The sequence below is a fragment of the Eptatretus burgeri genome, chromosome 10 (genome assembly GCF_056783735.1).
Source record: "Eptatretus burgeri isolate ZD-2024b chromosome 10, Ebu_testis_v1, whole genome shotgun sequence".
NCBI classification, from domain to species: domain Eukaryota; kingdom Metazoa; phylum Chordata; class Myxini; order Myxiniformes; family Myxinidae; genus Eptatretus; species Eptatretus burgeri.
The window spans coordinates 51,524,698-51,547,197 of record NC_140970.1 but is presented as its reverse complement, the minus strand read 5'-3'; the positions used below and the strand labels follow the sequence as shown (position 1 = coordinate 51,547,197).

General features: G+C 48.0%; 1 protein-coding gene across 10 annotated transcripts in view; it reads left to right on the top strand.

Moving 5' to 3' along the window:
* The window catches only part of LOC147018539 (uncharacterized), a 282,825-nt gene that overhangs the window by 230,026 nt on the left and 30,299 nt on the right, over nucleotides 1-22,500 (top strand). For all 10 annotated transcript variants that reach the window (XM_085898301.1, XM_085898300.1, XM_085898299.1 and 7 more), the window contains one exon: nucleotides 2,481-2,567. In XM_085898301.1, coding sequence (XP_085754427.1) covers nucleotides 2,481-2,567 — 87 coding nt within the window. The remainder of the gene's footprint in view (nucleotides 1-2,480; nucleotides 2,568-22,500) is intronic.

Sequence of the window (22,500 nt, the reverse complement as noted above, 5' to 3'; positions counted from 1 at the left end):
ATAGTCCGTCAGCATCAGCTGCGGCTGTATGGACATGTGGCTCATTTTCCTGACGCTGATCCTGCTCACAAGATTCTCTCAGCGAGGGAGCCTCGTGAGTAGAGTAGGCCAATGGGCCGACCACGTGCCTCGTGGTTGCAGCAGGTTGATCAGCATCTCAAGGAGATGGGGATGGGTCAGGCATCTGCCTGGGGGATGGCCAGACGGAGGTCCCTGGAGTATCGGCGGAAAGTGGACACAGCGATTCGCTGCTCTGGCACATGCTCTCTTACCTGACCTGACCGAATGGTCTTGGGGTCTTAAATGTCTTTATGGTCTCAAGGGTCTTTTTTGTGTGTACAATGTCAAAGCATTACACAGCTAACACACAGAACGTATAACAAGGGGAGCAGGAGGCAAGAGGGTGGGAGAGGGAAGCACAAAACAGTGGGGAACAGAGACATTAGGAGATCTGTGGAAGGGAGAGGGATGGGGCAGGGTACAGGGGTTAAACAAGATGGACATTACAGGGACTTTCAGGAAGGAAAGCAGGGAATTTGAAGGAGGTGGGTTTGGGGTGGATTAACGGGGGTAGAAAAGATCATGGTTTTGGATGGGGGAAGATAAGAGATGGTGGTGAACAGCTGTTTTGAAGACCTGGAGGGAGGTCTTAAGGTTCTTCCAGGTCATTGTGGGTCTTAAGGGTCTTTGAAGTCTAAAAGGGTTTTTGGGGTCATACAGTTCTTGAGGGTCTTCAAAATCTTAAGGGTCTTCATGGTCTTCAAAAGACTTAGGGGTGTTGTGGGGCCTTGGGGATCTTAACTGTCTTTGGGACCCAAAGGGTCTTTGGGGTATTCGGGGTTTTAAAGTGTCTTAATTGTGTTTGGGGAATTAAGTGGTCTTAAGGGTCTTATGAGTCTTTGGGTCTTCAGGGTCTTGAGGGGTCTTATCTCCCAAGCATGTAAAAAGTCTTCTCTCAAGCATGTATTCTAATCTCTCAAGCATGTAAAAGAAAAGGTCTTATGGTTCCTCCGGGTCTTTAAAGGCTGAGGATGTGGATGAAAAAACACTTCGGACAACTCCTGGGTCGGACTTGGTCTGTTTACCAAATTTGGTGGTTGTTGGCCCAGCGGTCTTTGTCTGTCTGTCTGTTCACATTTTTTTTTTGCAGACATCTGATGAATCTTATTCATGAAATTTAGTTTGGTTCCAATTGTGCGTAGAGTCAGGCCAGTTGTGCAGTGAGCCAATGGGTGAAAGACACAGCTTGACTAATTTGGTGCGTTGGCCTTTGGCCATATTATATGTCACATTATATCTGTTAACCAGATATCTATCTATAAATGAAAAAGCCAGAAAAGTGATATTTAAAGGCTCGTGTGGTGGATGAAAATACCCTTCGGATAATCCCTGGATCAGACTTGGGCTGTGCACCAAATTTGGTGGTTGTCGGTCCAGCGGTCCTTGCAAAAAACGCAGACAGACAAACAGACAGACAGACATCTGATGAATCTTATTTATTCGATACCAGTGGTCGGCATCCTTGAAGAGTGGTGTGCTGGTTTCCATTTTGATTCTCCAAATTTGATGTTAAGCATTTCAGTAGAAAACGTGAATTTTGACCCATTCAAACCTTCTTTTTTCTTTTAATTGTGTTGTTTTTATTTTTTGCTCCTGGAAAGTGCTTTCCAGCATACGATCAAGTTAACCAATGGAAGTACTTCAACGACTGAGCATGTTGCATTCATGGTGTGAGGCCATCGGTATTTCAACCAACAGAAAAACAATTGATTATTGTTATTTTCACCAATATACAAGCTAAGTTAGACTATCAACCTGACCAAGTAATACCACTTTGCCTACTCCAAGGTAAACAGTTAATTTTCCAGCAGAATAAGTCCCCTCCACTTTTTGGATTCATCGTCACTGAAGCACTTCAGAGTGCAGACATTGAGGTTATTCCAGAGCTTAAAGTTGGCCAGAATTCTCAAATTTCCAGAATTCCCCAAAATATAGTTCGATGTGAAAACATTTTGAAATGCACTGATAAAGGGGTGAAATGCTGCACCGGCAGCTTGCCGAGACGCATATCAACCACTTGCAATCACAAATTAACGAGTGCTTGTCTCCACATGTGCAAGTACTTGCATTTTCAAAGAAACACCTTTGAGTGTTGATTGCTTTTACATTGTGGGGGAATTTTATGCTTTGAACTTTGAATGATAATGATCTGTATCTAAAACAGCGCATTGGAATTGCATGAGAATAAAAAGTCATGATGGGCAATGTATAGTGTTGTTGTTCGAGGAGCGGTCGGTGGGGGGTAAGGGTAGGGGGCGATGTGTTGGGGGGTGGGAAAGCATCTTTGTGATAATATTTGTTGTTCTTTCCTTCTACTTTACTTTATACAGTATTGATTTTCTCTACATATTCCCCCATTCCCCACTGAAGTCTCCTTCCCTTCTTTACTGCTACTAATTTTCTTTATTATTTTTTGCCAGCATTTGCCTCAGAATCAGACGATGAACCATCATTCATGCTGCGACCCAGCAGGGCAACTGAGCATGGCACACCAGCACTGACGAACAGTATGTAGGACTGTTCATTATGATGTTATATTTGTGTAGGGGGTAGGGGTAGAAGGTGGATAGGAGGTGTAAGCTATTATAATTAAAGTACAACATAGACTCCTGTTTGTGTTTGCATAGCCTAGCTTATAGGGATAAGTCGTCGTGTTTGTTTGTGTGCTGCCAGGAGATTGTGCTGTAACCCTTAGTGCTGAGAAAGGCTAAGGTGTTTTGTCATGACTCCCAATGGAGAATATTATATTGATAACTCTGTCATATGTCATATGGTGTGGCAACCATGTTGGATTAAAGGAAAAAAATTGAACATCATTTTCCCTGAAACTACTCATCAAAAAAAAGTAAAACTTGGGATACGTCATCAATTCCCCATGGGGTACAGAGGCCAGAGGGTGATAACGATGATATCATCGGTGAAGTGGTATTCCAGCCATAATTGGTTGAATTGAAATTCTTATACAAAAAACCAAACCTCTTGTATCTGATCTATGACCATATGTGAGTGAATAATTAAATTTATGACATTCATTACCCATGCCAAGAAACAATATGACATAATAGGGTACATAGGTGATACAGGTATGTGGGCCATAATAGTGGCGTGTTCAGTTAATGATGGTATTTTTGTTCCGAATGAAAGCGCGAGGTGAGACTATACACTTTACGAGTGTCGCTCTTGTTGTATATTGTAGTGGGCCCATTGGGCCATTGGACCAATTTTTAATTGGTTTTAACACCCTTCTTGCATACCTGCCTGCGATACTGCTTGAGCATTAGCTTGCAATTCACGAAGCCCAGATGTGCTTGGATCCAGTGCAGGGATATGTTCCTTATTAGTATTATTGCCATATGATACTATTATTCTTATTATTGTTGTAAATATTGTTAGTATTAATTAATCTATGCTTTGTTACAATGTTCTTGTTTTTGTTATTTGTTTTGTAATTAGAATGAATGCCATGCCACCGTGGTAGAAGGACCTATTAAGCTGCTCTTTACACCTTACCATGGGGTGCATTTACAACATGGGAATTCCTCCAGATTATTTGTAGTTCATTCGCCTCATCAACTCAGGAAGTCATGACGATCATTTCAGTGTTTCACATTCCACATCAGCAAGTTCCAGTAATAAAGTATGACTGACTCGTTATCGTTTGATGTTATGTACTCCATGACATTATGTACTCCACTACACTACTCACTTATGAAAATAAATTCCATTTTTTTCTCCTCCTTCGGCTGGTACAACCATAGCAAGCGCAGCTTTGCAGCATCTTTCAAGTACTTCAGATGCAATTTTACCCACAACGATGATGGCGGACAAGCTTTCTAATCAGGCCATGATTTAATCTCACTACACCCTCTAGTGGTTGAAATGCAACTCTAGGATTAATCCACCCTCCCCTCGCCCCCCACACCCCACCTCTCCCCTTCCATGTCACACTATTCACTTATTCACCTTTTACAGTGAGTGATACGTTTGGATTTCTATACCTCCTGATATGAGTGTTTAGATATTGTGCTTTCTGTTTCTTTCATGCCCCATGCCTCATGTTGAGCAACTGATCTTAGATCATAGTGATTAGTTTGTAAGAATGCTGGGTCAGGGTTTTTACTTTGCGATATGGATGTGGTTTTATTTCATTTTGTTCCACCTTTTTTCCAGCCATTAATTTATCTTTGGCAACCTTGTGAAGCATAATATTTGAACACATAATTTGTTAAGCTCTTTACTAAGGCAGTTAGGAATCTGGAGATGATAGGCTGTGGACAATTTTTTGTTTTCCTCTTTTTGAGATGCTTTATCATGCACTTCCAGTGCAGACTTTTTGATGGAGAAATATTTGAAACTTCTAAAATTTGCTGATGTCATACGTGTGGGAAACGGTACAGGGCTCAGTATGCTGTGTCGATGACAAAATGTTAATTCGACCTCCTTTCAGCAAAAAAAAAAGGAATTCTTAACCTCAAGAAAGTTGTGTAAATGCAAATAAATAAAAATTCCCTTTGTTGTCTAAATTTCATAAGAACATGCACATATAAGGGAACTCTCCTTGAGACAAATAGGTATGTTAGTGGGAACTACTCTTTGTTATTCATTATGAACAGGATTCTGGAATATCCAGCAATCATTTTTATACATATTTTAATGTAAAGTACCTGAGCTCATATACAACCATTATTACGGTGCCACACAATAATAAATATGTGCAACAGTTCTGGAGAGGGAGAGGTAAATAGAAAAATGAGACGATTAAACTTTTGCATTTAACAACAGGTTTCACCGAAGTAACACTTCCACTGCTATAAGGGCTGTTTGTTCTGTTCGTGCTTTTGAAATTAATAACTGTTTCCATTGTCTTTCAACATTCACGTTGGAGGTATCGTGCACATTCTGATTTGTATGCTACAATGCAAAATGGTTTGTGATAATGTTGCAAAAGAGCATGACGAGGCTTGTAAATTACAACTTTAGGATACCTTGCGTATTTCTCTCAACGACTGTCAAAATTTGGACAGAAACTATTGCTTTGGCCTTTTATTAAGTATTTCTGTCAGTGATGAGCATAAATAAGCTTCATAATACCATTTCAGAATGTTCAAATGCAAATGAATTGCACAATGTTACAATTGCTTTCAAGAAGAAAAGACAAACAAATATAATCTATTCTTGTTGAAATTGAACAACGTATTCTGAAATCTCGATTTATAATTACGGCTTTGCTCTTTTACCACAAAGCACCATTCAGGCTGTGTCGTGGTGTAACCTTCTAGTCTCTTTAAGATACATCCTTGCCCTTAATGTAACATATGAGTAGCTATGTACAAGCTCCATGAGTTTTGAAAGATTTATGACTTAAAAATCTAAATCTTCTTCTTCCTTTGGCTGCTCCCGTTAGGGGTTGCCACAGCGGATCATCCGTATGATCCGCATCGTGATTTGGCACATGTTTTACGCCGGATGCCCTTCCTGACGCAACCCTGGTCGCCTCTTACGACACAAGGATATGGTACACCTATTTTAACCGGGGTATACACCGGCCCAGTATACTGGGACTCACTTCGCCGACCTCGGAAGGATGACAGGCTGAGTCAACCCCCTGGTGTATTAATTCAGTGGCCGAACGGGGCTTGAACTCAGGACCTTTTGGATCCCAAGCCGCTGCCCTAACCACTGCGCCAACACCAGGCTTACTTAAAAATCTAAATCAACTTTTGCATTTGCTTTATTGAAATTAATCCTACGAAGTATTCATCTTGAGAAGATTATGCTGTATAATACATACTCAGGACAAGGACAGTGGAGACGTCATTGATTTTTTTTTTCATGAAATACATGGACATTAATAGACAGAATAAGGAGCTTTAAACCTGGATTGTGGGATTTTGAGTTATGTGCTCAGACGGTAATACAAAATCTTGTATTAATCTTTCTATTCCATGCGATCACTCAACAACACAATGAATATTTATATACAACACTGAAAGCACATGGCTGAGAGTACACACGATGGGGTATGCACTGTGAATTTGTTTGGCTTGGGGCACATCTGATCCAACCTTGTAAGTTTAGTTTTATGAATGGGCGTCCCGCAGTCTCAACGTTCAAACTATAGTCTACTAAATGGAGGCACAATATTGTGTGCAACATGACAAAATGTTTCAGATTACTTTAAAAGGTTTAAGGCCAAAGTGTTATTCTTATTATTATTTTTTTTTTCTAGTGTCTTGATCATGTTTATGGATTGGGTGATGATTTTTCTTTCAAAAGTTTACTGAAGAGTGTGGACACAGGACATCAAAAGGTTCTTGGAACGAGTTATTCATTGTCACTCAAGAACTATGTTTTTTTGCTGAGAATAAACTGATGGGTATGCAAATTATTTTCCATTACTTTAATTAATCTGACATCAAGCCTGGTGTTGGCTCAGTGGTTAGGGTGGCTGGCTTGTCGGGTGGCTGGCTTAGGATCTTAGGGTCCTGAGTTCGGGCCCCGTTAGCTGCTGGATTAACACCAGGTGGGGTTGACTCAGCCTGTCATCCTTTCGAGGTCAGCGAAATGACGACCAGTGCACTGGTTTGGGGCACAGCATCAGTGGCACAGTCGTGCCCCAACAAAATTATAGCTACCCGGAAGCCAAGCTGCCGTACGTAAGAAGAAGAAGATCTGGCATCATTGTTTCAGAGTATAATCCAGAAAATTGCTCCATCATACATTTATGGATATTATTAAAATTGATATTGAGGTGCTGTCAGTTATTATTATTATTATTTTTTAAATAATTCAAAGTTGGAAACTCCAAACAAATCCACAAAACTGTGGTGGTTGTTTATGGCAAAGGTGCACCCAATTTTCTCGAGTTCGCCAAATGTATCCTCTTCAATATATATATATATATATATATATATATATATATATATATATATATATATATATATATATATATATATATATATATATTGTTGCGGTATTCGCGCCCGCCGGCGTGCCGACGGCCACGCAACTCGAATCGCAGCACGTCGCCCACCGGACGGACAATCCAGTCGTGACCCTCTCGGACTAACGCCGGGAACCAGTCACGGGTGGACCTTTCGGTCTCACCGCGATCGAGCCAATCAGCCCCCGCGTGGGATAGGGTTGCTCGCCAAATTCGACCTACCTAAGTACCCACGCGGAGGGTAGACCGGGCGATCGCACCTCGCCGCAGGTCGACTTCGGACACGGGCCACTTAAGCGACCCATTCCGTACTATCAGAATAACCGAGCGGTGTTATCGTCGACCTCGACGGTTCGATTAATTATCGGGCGTACTCAGCCCACCACCAACCCTTTACGTGAAGCAAGATGAGGATTCAATGAAGGAAATGACGAAGCGAAGCGGGAAACAGTTCAACACAAAGCACATTTATTCGCGACGAACGGAAAGCACACATATTCAATTCCACCAAAAGCACACAGAAAAGAAAAAAACACAATGCAATTTACACAAAAAGCAAATGTAAAAGCGAAACACAATACAGAGCTATCCGACTACCGAGCACACGGCAACACTTATACAATTTTACTTCACAGACGGCGCCGACAACACATACCCAAAACCAAGGAAAGAATACCCTCAAGGATGAGGCGGGCCTGAGGCCGAGACCGGGTCGGGCCTACCCGTCTGGTGATGAGACGCGGAGCGGCGATGGTGCCTCAACTCCGCGGGCCTCGCGGGCAGTGTCTGGTAGGGGGTGGGAAAGGGGCCCCCTTGGTCGCACTATCTCAGCGCGGGGGGAAACAGGAGGGGGTTGCTGATGCTCGGGGTATAGAGGATTTTTATTGCCCCGCAACGAGCGTCTCCACCTCGGCCAGGTCGCGCTGTCGGCCTCCCTGGGGTGCAGCTCCCTGCACGACGCGAGCACCCCCTCGTCTGCCCTCGCCGCCTCTCCACAGCTCCGTTCCGACTCCAACGCACACGACGACCAGCTCCTTCTTGCCAACTCCACCGCCCGCGAAGTCTTGACTCTCTGTTCCCTCTCGACTCTCCTACTCTACTACTCTCTGGACTGACGAACACGGTCGCTTTTATCAGCCCCGTAGCTTCGCCCTCTCCTCTTTGACCCCCTCCCTTCGATCTTTCACCTCGCTCCCCATTGGCCCGAGAAAAAGTGGGCGTGAATGCTTTTTGATCCATAAATTTGCATATATCGATCGCCCTCCAACGCCCTGGGGGCGGGGCCAATTCGCCCCTCGCTCACCGATTGGACGGCAAAAAGTGGGCGTGTGTCGTTTTTGATCCGTTTTTGAAGCACAAAATCCGTGATTTTGTACACGCTGTTCGGCGCGCGCCCTGCACGAGTCCAACACCGGTACCCACAGGCGGCGCAAGAACGGTGGCGATGCGACGGTTGCGAGGTGTGACGTGAAGGTCGTGGCGGTTGTGGTGAAGCGGTGGTTGGTGGTGGTAACAATGGCGGTTGGTCCAAATTAAAGATAGTAAAACAAAAACGGCTATCCTGAAGAGTCGCAGCACGCATAAATGACATGTATTCCCACTAGACAACGGGTTTGGGCCTAACTACACATGTACTTACCGAGATACCTCACCTAAGGGACCTGAATGGTGGTTTGCGAATTTGGTAACCACAACACTACCCCCTCCCCTTTTTACAGACTCGTCCCGAGTCGTCAAATTTTCGTGTGCCATCATGTGTAGTTTTCCCCTAGTACATTTTACCTACGGATCCCTGAGTGCGACATTCATGGTATTCGTGTCCCCAAAATAAATAACCTGAGGGCTGCGTAACTATCTAAACAAACTCACTCACACGGACGACTTAAATAAAATTGCCGGCGCGAGACAGACATGCCGGGGGGCGCACTCATATTTACAGTACATCTTAACCTAAACTTACAAATTTTACACTAAACCATGGCCCAGGATCATTGAACTCTGCAAAAAGAAAGCAGTTAGCAGGGAGCCAGGCTGCCCGCATGCAGTCTCTGGCTCAAACAATGCAGGTGACAGGGAACGTGGCTGGCTGCTCACACGCAGTCCAAGGCCTTCCCTTTTGAACTGAACGCAGTGAACCACAACGGTGCATGGGCTGCACAAACGCAGTCTCCGTGCCAGCTCAAGTGGCACACGCAATGAGCACAACGAATGGATGCATGAACACAAACACGGTGCACGGGCCGCCACTGCAGGCCCGTGTTGTAGCTGCCAACGGGGCAGTTCTCGCAGCTTGCAAACTGTTGCTTTTACGATCCTGGCGCACATGGCAATGAACAGGGGGGGGGGGGGCAAAGCAAAAATTGAACGGGGCTGGTGAACATGGGCAGTGGGCATGGCATGGCAAAGGTGAGCAGGCAATCACAGCCCGTAGAAGAAGGCCGTCGCAGGCAAACACAGCCGGCAGATGAACTGGCCGGCACAGGCCTTGAAGAAAAACAGCCAGCAGATGAACTGGCCGGCACAGGCCTTGCAGCACAGCAGCTGCAGACGAAGTTGGCCGGCCTCCGCCTTGAAGCAAAACACGGCCAGCCGATGAAGTTGGCCAGCTCTTGCCGTTCAGTGGAGGTTGGTGGAGGGAGTGCGGTGGTGCTGGCCACTTGGAGGGCGGGCTCGGACCTACCTACCTGTCTCCCTCCCACCTATCGCCTTTGCCTGTCACTGTACATACCCACTCCCTTAATTTGTCAAACCCCAATTTAGCCCCCTTAATTTTTTTTATTATTATTTTTTTTTTCTTTTACTTCCCCACTATAAATCGTCCCCTAACCCCCTTTATGGTCCTTGTTCGGCTAACCTATCCTGTCACCTAGCCTACTCCCAACCCCTACGTTCCCTTCCCGGAGGGGAATAAGGGAGAGCTAACGTCCTGTGTCGAGGCCCAACTCAAGCCTCAGAATGGCCTCCCCAGAGTTCGGCGATCTATAACCAAAGTGGGTCCAGCGGCCCCCAACGACAGCGAGGGGATGGATGGTGCGGAGGGGTACATCTCCTAATCTACCCTAACCATTTAACTGTTAAACTACCCCGGGGCTTTCAACAAGCGCCTCTCGCTTAAACTATTGGTTCTAACAACCCAGATTCCCGTCGCCTGTGTTGGTGTCCTCACAATTTCGGGCCTCGCCCCCCAATTTTCTCTCCGTGCCCTCACACGGTCTCCTGGCTGGGACACGTGGCTCCCTTTGGCAGGCACGACCCTCTGCCGAATCTCCCGCTATGGCACCCCCGGGCACTACACTGCCTCTGAGCCTACCAGCTCCCTAACACCGGGGAGTGCCCCCCATGGCACCTCCCCTGAAACGCACACGTGGCAGGCCGGCCTCCCGGGCCCCTTTCCGAGGGTCACCCGTGCCCACAACACTGCCCACGCGGCTAATGGCGCCCCGGGCCCCCGCACCAAGCAGGCGCATCCGTGCCCACTACGCTATCCCGGCCCCCCATGGGCCCTTGGCCTACCGCGGCCGACTAGCCTCGTGCCCGGGGTACCCACTCAGCGATACTCACCTTTCGCAGCCACGCTCCCAAGCCCGTCAACAGGGCTCCTGCACCCCTCCAAATGGGTTTCGAGCCTACACTCCCACCAACAACAAAACGACCTCCATTTTTCAATTTGACTAACCCAGCTAACTCACTTTACTCTGACCCCGGGGTCCCTTGGGCGGGAGTCACTCCTCCCCCCAATCACTCATCGCACCATGCATTCCCCATTCACTCCACTCACACAGACCCGCTGGCCTCACTCACTCAACAAGTACTCACCTCACAACTCACCAACTCTTCAACACACACACCGCTGAACTCTGCCATCCTCCTAACTACATCCCCTAACTAACTCGTGCTCCCACGTCGTCCCTTATACTACAGCACGTTCCATTTAACCTACGTAGCTAAACTACGTCCCCTCTACACATCCTCAAGTCTGTCACTGTCTCCAAATCAATCATTTTATTTCCCAACCTAAATCTGGCTACAATCCCTCTACCTAATCCATTCCACGGACTCCATGAGGACTTACCCCTGCCCCATGAAGTCGGTCTAGCTAAGCTAACCCTTCCCCCTAACTAGTTCTCATCCTGTGCCCAGGGAAGGGGGTCTTCCACCCCTTGCCCAGGAATCCTGTGCACCCGAAAGTGAGGCTTGTTTTTTTTTTTTTTCCATGCGCAGCACCTGCGTGGCAACTCAGAGCTCGCGCACTTTACACCTGCCCGTGACGTCATGCAGCTGCACGTGTTCCTCGTCCCTCCTTGGACGGTACCATCCGGCAGAGATACCCCTCCTGCCGGATTCCAACCACACGTGCAGCCATGACGTCACCGTGCGCATAAAAAAAAAACACAAGCCCCACGTCTCGAGGGGTTCCCCACGCGAACACATGTGCTTTGCCCGTTGGAGCTTAACACACACGATCGCGTGGAGAACCCGTCCGGTCCAAATCCGTTTACCTGCCTAACTTTGTCCGTCCGCGGGATCGGCAAATCCACCGCGTGCGTTTCCGAACCGGGACTTCACTCTCGCAAGCGAGCACGTGGTGGCCTCGTGCGTTGCACAGCACGGACCTCGTGCTCACTGCTGGGCGAACCCGGCACGGTCCCCGAAACAACTACAGCCGCTACTCGGCTTTCTTTCCTCTGTCGCCGTCTCCGTCTCCATTCCACACACGCACACCTGCGTGTTACGACGCACACAGTCCACTCCATCACATTCACACCGGGAGATGCGGCTGCGTGCTCCCGCATGCCAACCGACATCTCCCTCACATACCGCTCTCTCACACACACGGTCTCCCTTGCACTCGGCCGTTCACTCACGCGTGCCTCACTACTCACACAAACCATACTACTTACACACGCGGGGGCACTCACCCGCGGTGCCTCATCCACACTCCGTGCCTCACTCACACACGCGGGGGCACTCACCCGCGGTGCCTCACTCATACTGGCCGTTTCATCCACACACACGGCCTCACTCGCACACGGTGCCTCACCCACACACGCGGGGGCACTCACCCGCGGTGCCTCATCCACACACCGTCCCTCACTCACACACGCGGGGGAACTCAACCGCGGTTCCTCATCCACACTGGCCGTTTCACTCACACACACGGCCTCTTCCACACACGGTGCCTCATCCACACACGGCGTGCTGGGAAGCACGTACTCCGGCACCATCGCCACCACACCACTCACACACGGGGTCGCTTCCACACACGGGGACGCACTCACGCCTTGCACCACACACACAGGGACAACCACTCTGGGGATTCGTGTCCCCACAAGGGTCTCCGGGGCCTCTATACCCCCCAAGCTTTCAGTGCACCTGTCCACAGCACCCGTCCCCTCAACCTCGCAAAGCACGACCGAACTCACCTGGTCGTGACTCGCCTCAAGGGGGCATACTCCCTCCCCTCGTTCCTGGAGGAGGCTATCCAGGTGCTCGCACTGGGTCTCTATACGCTCCGCGAGCTCACCCCCATTGTCCTCCACTACCTCCGTGTGTGTGTGTGCGTCACTTACCCCGTCCTCACCGTGCAGTCTCTCCTCTATCGTTCCCTTCCCGGCTACCGTCACTGCCAACTCTTCACCCTTTACCTCCCTTGTCTCCACTATTATTTCCGTTGTCGTCACCTCGTGTCTCGTCTCACACGTTTTGGTCTCCCCATTTAATTTTTCCCTTTTGGTCACCGTCGATTCCTCTGTCACGACCCTCGCCCAACACGCCCCCCGAATTATTTTTTACCCGCTTCCACCGCGGGCCTGTCAGCCGTTGCACCCCCTTCCAGCTCGTTTGCTCCCACACATGGAGTCGCCATTCCCAGCTCCCTGGTCACGGCCTTCACGCCCGCCTGCAGGCATCGGCCCATGTTCTGCGTCTCCCCCCGTAGTTCTTTCATTTCTTTTTTCATTTGCTGTGTATTCGCATCCATCGTCGTTTTCACTTCATTTGTATTTGTATCCATCTTTTCATCCATTTTTTGTGTCTTCGCATCCATCTTTTCGTTCATTCCTTTCATTTCGTTTTTCATATTCGCATCCATCTTTTCGATTATTTGTTTGGTCATGCCTTTCATTTTGTTTTTCATTTCATGCGCATTCGTTTCCATTTGCTTGTTCATTGCCGCCAGCATGGCAAATAGCTGGGCCATGTCGGGTGCGCTTGGGTGAGCCGATTCGGCAAGAATCGGGAGGTTTTGGTGGAGAGGGGGAGGGGGGGTGTCATACACCGCGGCCGCTGCCGCACCTATTTCGGGCTCTGGGTTCAGTTGGGCGAGTCCGTGTTCCTGCACAATCAACATTTCCTGCTCGGGGATTCCATCCTGGACCATGGATCCTACATTACTACACATATACATTTCTAATACCCCCGGCTCCCGCTCGCCTTGAGACGCCATCTTGCTTCTCTTAAAGGGTTAATTTAGTTCGCTCGTAATTTGGAGGGAATCGGGGGTCGCTTCTCTCACCCCTGGACCGATTCCCGTGAATTTAGCCGGAGACAGGAGAGCCCGTTTTCCTGTTCTCCGATACCAGTGCCGCAAGGAGGGCGATGGGTTTGTATCCCACTCCTGACACCAGTGTTGCGGTATTCGCGCCCGCCGGCGTGCCGACGGCCACGCAACTCGAATCGCGGCACGTCGCCCACCGGACGGACAATCCAGTCGTGACCCTCTCGGACTAACGCCGGGAACCAGTCACGGGTGGACCTTTCGGTCTCACCGCGATCGAGCCAATCAGCCCCCGCGTGGGATAGGGTTGCTCGCCAAATTCGACCTACCTAAGTACCCACGCGGAGGGTAGACCGGGCGATCGCACCTCGCCGCAGGTCGACTTCGGACACGGGCCACTTAAGCGACCCGTTCCGTACTATCAGAATAACCGAGCGGTGTTATCGTCGACCTCGACGGTTCGATTAATTATCGGGCGTACTCAGCCCACTACCAACCCTTTACGTGAAGCAAGATGAGGATTCAATGAAGGAAATGACGAAGCGAAGCGGGAAACAGTTCAACACAAAGCACATTTATTCGCGACGAACGGAAAGCACACATATTCAATTCCACCAAAAGCACACAGAAAAGAAAAAAACACAATGCAATTTACACAAAAAGCAAATGTAAAAGCGAAACACAATGCAGAGCTATCCGACTACCGAGCACACGGCAACACTTATACAATTTTACTTCACAGACGGCGCCGACAACACATACCCAAAACCAAGGAAAGAATACCCTCAAGGATGAGGCGGGCCTGAGGCCGAGACCGGGTCGGCCTACCCGTCTGGTGATGAGACGCGGAGCGGCGATGGTGCCTCAACTCCGCGGGCCTCGCGGGCAGTGTCTGGTAGGGGGTGGGAAAGGGGCCCCCTTGGTCGCACTATCTCAGCGCGGGGGGAAACAGGAGGGGGTTGCTGATGCTCGGGGTATAGAGGATTTTTATTGCCCCGCAACGAGCGTCTCCACCTCGGCCAGGTCGCGCTGTCGGCCTCCCTGGGGTGCAGCTCCCTGCACGACGCGAGCACCCCCTCGTCTGCCCTCGCCGCCTCTCCACAGCTCCGTCCCCTCCGTTCCGACTCCAACGCACACGACGACCAGCTCCTTCTTGCCAACTCCACCGCCCGCGAAGTCTTGACTCTCTGTTCCCTCTCGACTCTCCTACTCTACTACTCTCTGGACTGACGAACACGGTCGCTTTTATCAGCCCCGTAGCTTCGCCCTCTCCTCTTTGACCCCCTCCCTTCGACCTTTCACCTCGCTCCCCATTGGCCTGAGAAAAAGTGGGCGTGAATGCTTTTTGATCCATAAATTTGCATATATCGATCGCCCTCCAACGCCCTGGGGGCGGGGCCAATTCGCCCCTCGCTCACCGATTGGACGGCAAAAAGTGGGCGTGTGTCGTTTTTGATCCGTTTTTGAAGCACAAAATCCGTGATTTTGTACACGCTGTTCGGCGCGCGCCCTGCACGAGTCCAACACGGGTACCCACAGGCGGCGCAAGAACGGTGGCGATGCGACGGTTGCGAGGTGTGACGTGAAGGTCGTGGCGGTTGTGGTGAAGCGGTGGTTGGTGGTGGTAACAATGGCGGTTGGTCCAAATTAAAGATAGTAAAAGAAAAACGGCTATCCTGAAGAGTCGCAGCACGCATAAATGACATGTATTCCCACTAGACAACGGGTTTGGGCCTAACTACACATGTACTTACCGAGATACCTCACCTAAGGGACCTGAATGGTGGTTTGCGAATTTGGTAACCACAACAATATATATATATATATATATATATATATATATATATATATATATATATATATATATATATATATATATATATATATATATATATATATATATATATATATATATATATATATATATATATATATATATATATATATATATATAGATATATAGATATATATATATATATATATATAGATATATAGATATATATATATATATATTCCAAGGCACTGTCAGCTCCACCAGGAGAACCCTCCTCTTCTCTCCTAACCAGACAACCATGTCTGGTGTCTGCTGAGTCTGTGCTACCAACAATGGAAAAATGAGGGCTCCCTTAAAGTCTGCTTTTTGCCTTTTTGGTAGTGAGAAAGTTCTGGTAGCAAGAAAGATAGTACCATCACCATCAAGGACTGTCATGAAAGACCCTCTTCTTCTCTCATGAATGCTATAAAACATTGGTCTTTCTTGTAGACATTAGAATCCACCATCTTCCATAATATGTGGAGGTTCACAGAGGTCAGTAGTAAGTCATAGACCAATCTTAATATGAAGCTAAGGTGTGCTGGTTCCATTCTCCACAACGTTGACCATGATATGTCATGCTCACTTGCTGTCTCGCTTGTGCCACTCTCATATCCTCTTAAATCTGCCTCACCTCCTCAATCACTCTCACACCGACCCGTCACATCTTCTTTGGACAACAGAGCCTTGTATGCCATACAATACCTCATCGGTCCTTCAGCACCGCCACTCCAGTGACTTCCTTTATTCTCAATTAGCTCTCCATTTCTCACATCCCACTTGGCTTCTGATGGCACATTGGGCACAGTCATCCTCAGATAAAGTTGGAAGAATCACCCAACTTACACACTTTGAACTTTTCCTCAAGTGATGTTGATAATCTCAATTCAGCTGATGAGTTGTGCAGGGCAATACTTGTTGGTGTTCTTGGCACTCTGAGCCATTTGCGAATGTATGTACTCACATCTCCACCCACGTCACAGTAACTTCATACACTTGTAAATGGCTAGAGCAGTGCTTCTCAATCTTTGTTATCTTGCCAAAATGAAGTTTTGCAAGATATGTTAGTCAGCTTGTATGTTTTTTTTTTTTGTTTGTTTGTCTGTAATCACGTATAAAAAATTCTGCAGAGCACAGTTATCATCGGAAATTTTTGTAACTTCGCATATCAGAGGCCTATAGAGGTCCCTTTCAGTGCACAAAATTTTGAAGGTCAAGGTCAAAGGTCAAGGTCACTTTGGCGCAAATCAGGGGAGTCGACGAAACCCTTATTTTTTGAGTAATTTTGATCGGATAGGCTTCAAACTTCATGGTAATATAGTTCATGGTGTGGCGCTCAGCTGATTAATTTTTGGTGGCGATTGGCCTTGACCTTCATATGTTTTTATTTTATTTTGGTCTGTAATCACGTATAAATCACTCTGCAGAGCACAGTTATCATTGGAAATTTTTGTAACTTCGCATATCAGAGGCCTATAGGAGGTCCCTTTCAGCGCATAAAATTTTGAAGGTCAAGGTCACTTTGTCGCAAATCAGGGGAGTCGACGAAACCCTTATTTTTTGAGTAATTTTGATCGGATCGTCTTCAAACTTCATGGGAATATAGTTCATGTCTGGCGCTCAGCTGATTAATTTTTGGTGGCGATTGGCCTTGACCTTCATGGTTAGTGCCTCAGGTCAAACATATTTGACCCCAAGGTCAAATTTTCAAGTTTCGGAACCATATCGTGTCATACCTCAAATTGAACACCTCGATGAGTGCTTTCTAGATATGTCAAGCTTGAGACATTATGACGTCATTTGGTGACGTTATGAGGAAAAAGCATATTTTTCATGGTTACTCTGTAGAACGATTCTCATCGGAATCTCTCGTAGGCAGATATTCCTCAAGGAGTCGCTCCTGGTGGATAGCAGCTCTGTTCACCTCAGTGTGACCTTAAAGAAGTCACACGTGGTCACCTTTTGGCAAGATACGGGTCACCCTGCGGGTGACATTGGTTTATTTATTTTGTTTGTTTGTTTCATGGCACATATTCGAGTTTGCTCGATCCTCATGGCACACCGAACCAAATTTCACCATGTCCATGTGTTTTATATTTTCATCACCCACTAGTCATTGGAAGGAAGAGTATAAATTACCTATTTTCACCTAGATGAGCAAATTATAACGAACGTATGCATTTAAAACTATTTAAATATGTCAAGTAGCATTGGCTACTTGAAATATTTAAATATATCCTGACCAGACATTGCAAATTAATCAGACTCGGTTGTGTAATGGTTCGAGTGTCCGTTCCAAGTCTGGTAGGTAGGCGGTTCAAACCCCAGCCGAGTCTACCAAAGACTTAATAAATGGTACGTGCTGCTTCCTTGCTTAGCGTTCAGCATTTAAAAGGATAGATCACAGGCAATCCCCATAGGTTGGCATCCATGTGGAGGAAGAAATACTCTGCTGAGTGCGGTGAGAAAAGCTGCACCAATGTTGTGATGTCACTGGTACCCAGAGTATCCCTGGAAGTGATGGCACTTCCTCCCAAGCTCAGTGGCTGTGTTTTTCTCGTTAGTATGTCCATACTGTTTATGAGTGGCAGCTCCATTACGAGTCTTAGACCTTGTATTTAAAAACAGTAGTTTACAAACCATTTCAAACGATGATATAAATTCATTTTGAAGTTCTATGATAAAAGGAAATCCTCATTACCATTCATCTTGTATACGAGATTATAAACTTAATCTTTTTCAAAACACTTCTCTCAAATTTGTCATTCAATATCACAGGGCAGTAAAATAATTATTACTCTGTGCATGTGAAGCGAAAAGCGGGGTTAAGCAATTGGTTCATCTCTGTCCGTCCGGCTTATTAGTTTCTGATTGAGGCACAACATATTTAAATTGATTGTTATATTTTGAACATGAATCAAAACATGAATACAAAGACAAGTCTGTTGTTTTACCGTATTTTGGTTCTGAATTTTCCCCGATCGCACGTGCGCAGAGAGGAGTGAGATAATATTTTTACTCTGTCTGGCTGCCTGTCAATCAAACAAAATTGAAAATCATTTCAAACAGAAAAACTTACTGTTATTAAGGATGTAATAATGGACACATACAACAGGCATAAATAACTAATATAATGTATTGGATAGGGTGGTGTAATAGCCGCTAGAGAACACGGTGGTAAAACTCAGAATTTATTTATTTATACGCCTTTAAATCCTTATTTAAATTGAAATATATACCTAAAGACTGTGTAACACAAATAGCCTTCATCATACTTCCAAATACCATGCTATATATCGATATTGTTGTGGGCCGGGCGTCGGCTGTGAGCACGACCGCAAGGTGGAGCAGTAGGGTCGACTCGACCGAACACCTGGAATCGATCGTACCGTTCGGAAAACTCCGAGGGTACGGGTCCCTTTACTTACCGGACCGTGAATCGGCAATAATTCTACCATGTGGTACAGGGTTATTTGCCAAACTTCAAAATACCTAGACCCACGTGGCGAGCTACCGAGTATTCACACCCTCGACGGCACTCGTACGGGACGAGCCGAATGTGCGCTTGACCTGTGCGTGACCCGAGCGGACGGTCACCGAGCTTCCGTCGGTCCCAAATGCACACCACTATGGCAATGACGGCCTTCTTTACTTCACCCAACATGCACCACTTTAAACCAAGAGAAGAACCACAAAAACGAGCTGAAACATTTAACACATGGGTTTATTTATAAAGGGGGGAAGGGGGCAAGGAGCAGAGTTATCCGACTATAAGAGATGCAAGGCAAAGAATGTACAGCGAAGGCACTTAATAATCCACTACTTACAGACGGGCCCACAGACACACACACACACACACACACACACACACACACACACACACACACACACACACACACACACACACACACACACACACACACACACACACACACACAAACCCAGAAGGACATGTTCCTGTCCACCTCGTGTGGTTTGGCTGACATGAGTGAACCAGGCCAGCATCGAGATGCGGTCCGGGGAACCAGGCGCCAGCGACGGGATGATGGAAGAATCAGGTGCCAGCGAGATACGAGCCAGGTTGGGAGCTCCGTCAGCGCTCGTCCCGACAACCAAAAACCCTCCCTCTTGTTCCTCTCGCGCTCGTCCCGACAACCAAAACTCTCCCTCTTGTTCCTCTCGCGCTCGTCCCGACAACCAAAACTCTTCTCCTCGTCCGATCGCGCCGCAACCTTATTCACCCTTCTCAGGGGGGGGGGAGGGGATGCCTCCTCTCTCCCCGCTTTCCCTCACTGGACAGTTTTGGCGCGCAAAATGCGCTCATCGCCCTGTCATTGGCCAAAACGGGCGCCAAGGCCGTCGATTGACCTGGGGGCATGGTGACATCACGCGGACCGCCTTTCTCACCGTCGCGGGGTCTGATTGGCTGAGCGGCGGCCACCTCACTCGTAGCACGCTGATTGGTCGAGGGCCACCGCGAGGCTCCTCCTTGAACTCTGTGTCGGCCAGAGCGAGGTGAAGGTGAGGGTGATGCTGTTGTTGTTGTAGTTGATGTTAGTGGGGTAAAAATAAAATAAAACCCTGACTATCAAAATAACTCCACAGCGCATGAACATTTAATTACCCATTAAACAAGGGACGGGACCCTAACTAGAAACACGTACTTACCGATATAACTGAGCTCTAGGGGACGGCTGTCTGTCTATGTGCACAAGGCTTCCAGATTCGTAACAATATATTGTTGTGGGCTTGGTTTCGGCTGCGAGCACGACCGCTAGTTGGAGCAGCAGAGTCGACTCCACCGAACACCCGGAATTCAGATCGTAACCCTCGGATAACTCCGAAGGTACGGGTCCCTTACAGGACCGTGAATCATCAATAATTCAACCACGTGGTGCAGGGTTACTTGCCAAACTTCAAAATACCTGGAGGCCCACGTGGCGAGCTACCAAGGAATTCACACCCTCGTCAGAGCTCGGACGGGACGAGCCGTTTCCGTGCTCGACCCGTGCGTAACCCGAGCATAACCTGATCGGATCAAACAACATGTCCCCTTGGCGATTCAAAGAATGATTGTGAGGGTGAGAACACAACCAGTGCGAGCATGTAGAAATATCCAGCAACCACTGGCCACTGTACCTGCTTCATCTGCCATTGCACAGCACCTGGTTGCCAACCCTATCTGTGCAGACCAGTACAATGCAGATATGTTCAGGATGTTGGGCTGAGGTCGGAGCTCGTTTCATTTACATATGTTGGAAGCAACCTTCATCCTAACCACCGATCAATACTATGTCGTCAAAAGGAATTTGTACGATCTCTGTATCTCTTTCAGCATGGAAAGATCAAGGGAAGTACGGTAACATGGACCTGAGGAGAATCCAATCCCCCCTCTCTCCAGGATGTGGTTGCAAACATCAATCATCGACGAATTCTGCTCCAGCCAATGGGAGCTCGAGGTGAAGATGATGAGCCGACCAATGGGTCTTCCGATTAACCGTGACGTCATTACGGTTGAACCAATCAGCGTCTACCTTATTGAGACCTGCGTAAAAAGCACGCGCCTTCACTTCCTTCTTCACTTGCTGTGATTTTTACCTTGAAGAGTGCAGCACGAAAAGCTTCGGTCACTAAGATGTCGTGTTTGTTTGTGTGTGTGTGTGTGTGTGTGTGTGTGTGTGTATATATATATATATATATATATATATATATATATATATATATATATATATATATTTATATATATATATATATTGTTGCGAATTCACGCCCGCCGGCGTGCGATCGGCCGCTCGACTCGAATGGCAGCCGCCTCGCCCACCGGAACAGACAGTTCCATCGTGACCCTCTCGGAACAACGCCGGAGCTAGTCACGGGTGGGGGTTTAACCCCACCACGACCGTGCCAATTGCCCACCCGCACAGGATAGGGTTGCTCGCCAAATTCGATCTACCTAAGTACCTGCGCGGATGGTCGACCGGGTGATCGTACCTCGCCGCAGGCCGAATCCGGACACGAACCGCTTAAGCGGTCCATTCCGTGCTACAGTGATAACCAAGCGGTGTTATCGTCGGCCTCGACGGTTCCTATTAATTATCGGGCGTATTAAGCCCACTACGAACCCTTTACGTGAAGCAGGATGGAGAGTCAATAAAGAAAAGACGAAGCGAAATGGGAAAACAGTTCACACAATGCACATTTATTACACGACACACAGAAAGCACACATATACAGCCAAACAGTCAGAATGCACCTATATCAGGAAAACAAAAGAAACAATGACGCAGAGTTACAACCGAATACACGTACACACGGCAACACTTATACAGTTCTACTTTACAGACGGTGCCGACACACATTTACTCAAAAGCAAAGGAAAGAAGCCACCCTCATAGACAAGGGGGCAGATGGGCATGTAGGCCAATATGTGCGCGGGACCTGAAGGAGCGGCCAGGTCCGCGAGACCGGGTGGGTCCTACCCGCGTCCTCGTGACGCGTTGGTGGGCGAGCCGCAGATGTAACCGCGTGGCTGTGCCCCGACTCCGTGCTCCTTGGCGGGTTTCGTTGGCACGACGTTTGGAGTGGGGTGGGAACGGGGCCCCCTTTGTTGTACTACCTCAGCGCGGGGGAAAAAGGGGGAATTGTTGATGCCCTGGGGGAGGGTGAATGGCTGGCTGGCTTGGGTCCCGCGACGAGCGATCTCCCACCGCGACCTCGTCGCCGACCGCCGTCCTTCTCGCCTCAGACCCGAGCTCCTTGGCCTCTTCCCACAACTCTCCTCAGCCGACTGCAGAACCCAACTCGATGCCTTCGCCACCCGTCTCCACTCTCTGCCACACTCTGCTCTCCAACCAAAGACTGACTCTTCCACCAAACCGGACTCTGCCACGATTCGCCTGGTGCTCGCCGTTTTATAGGCCGGCAGGAGAAACAATATGCAAATTTCCGGATCAGAATGACCTCGGGGGCGGAGCCACGCTCGCCAATTGGACGGAGGAAAAGTGGGCGTGAACCTCCCCTGATCCTAGAATTTGCATATATGGATTTCACACAGACGCGCCTGGAGGCGGGGCCAAGCCGCTCCGCGCTTGCTGATTGGACAGATCAGAAGTGGGCGTGTAGCATTCTTGATCCGAATTCTCCCTCGGAAAGGCTGCGATTTGCACTCGCGGCTCGATGCGTATCTCG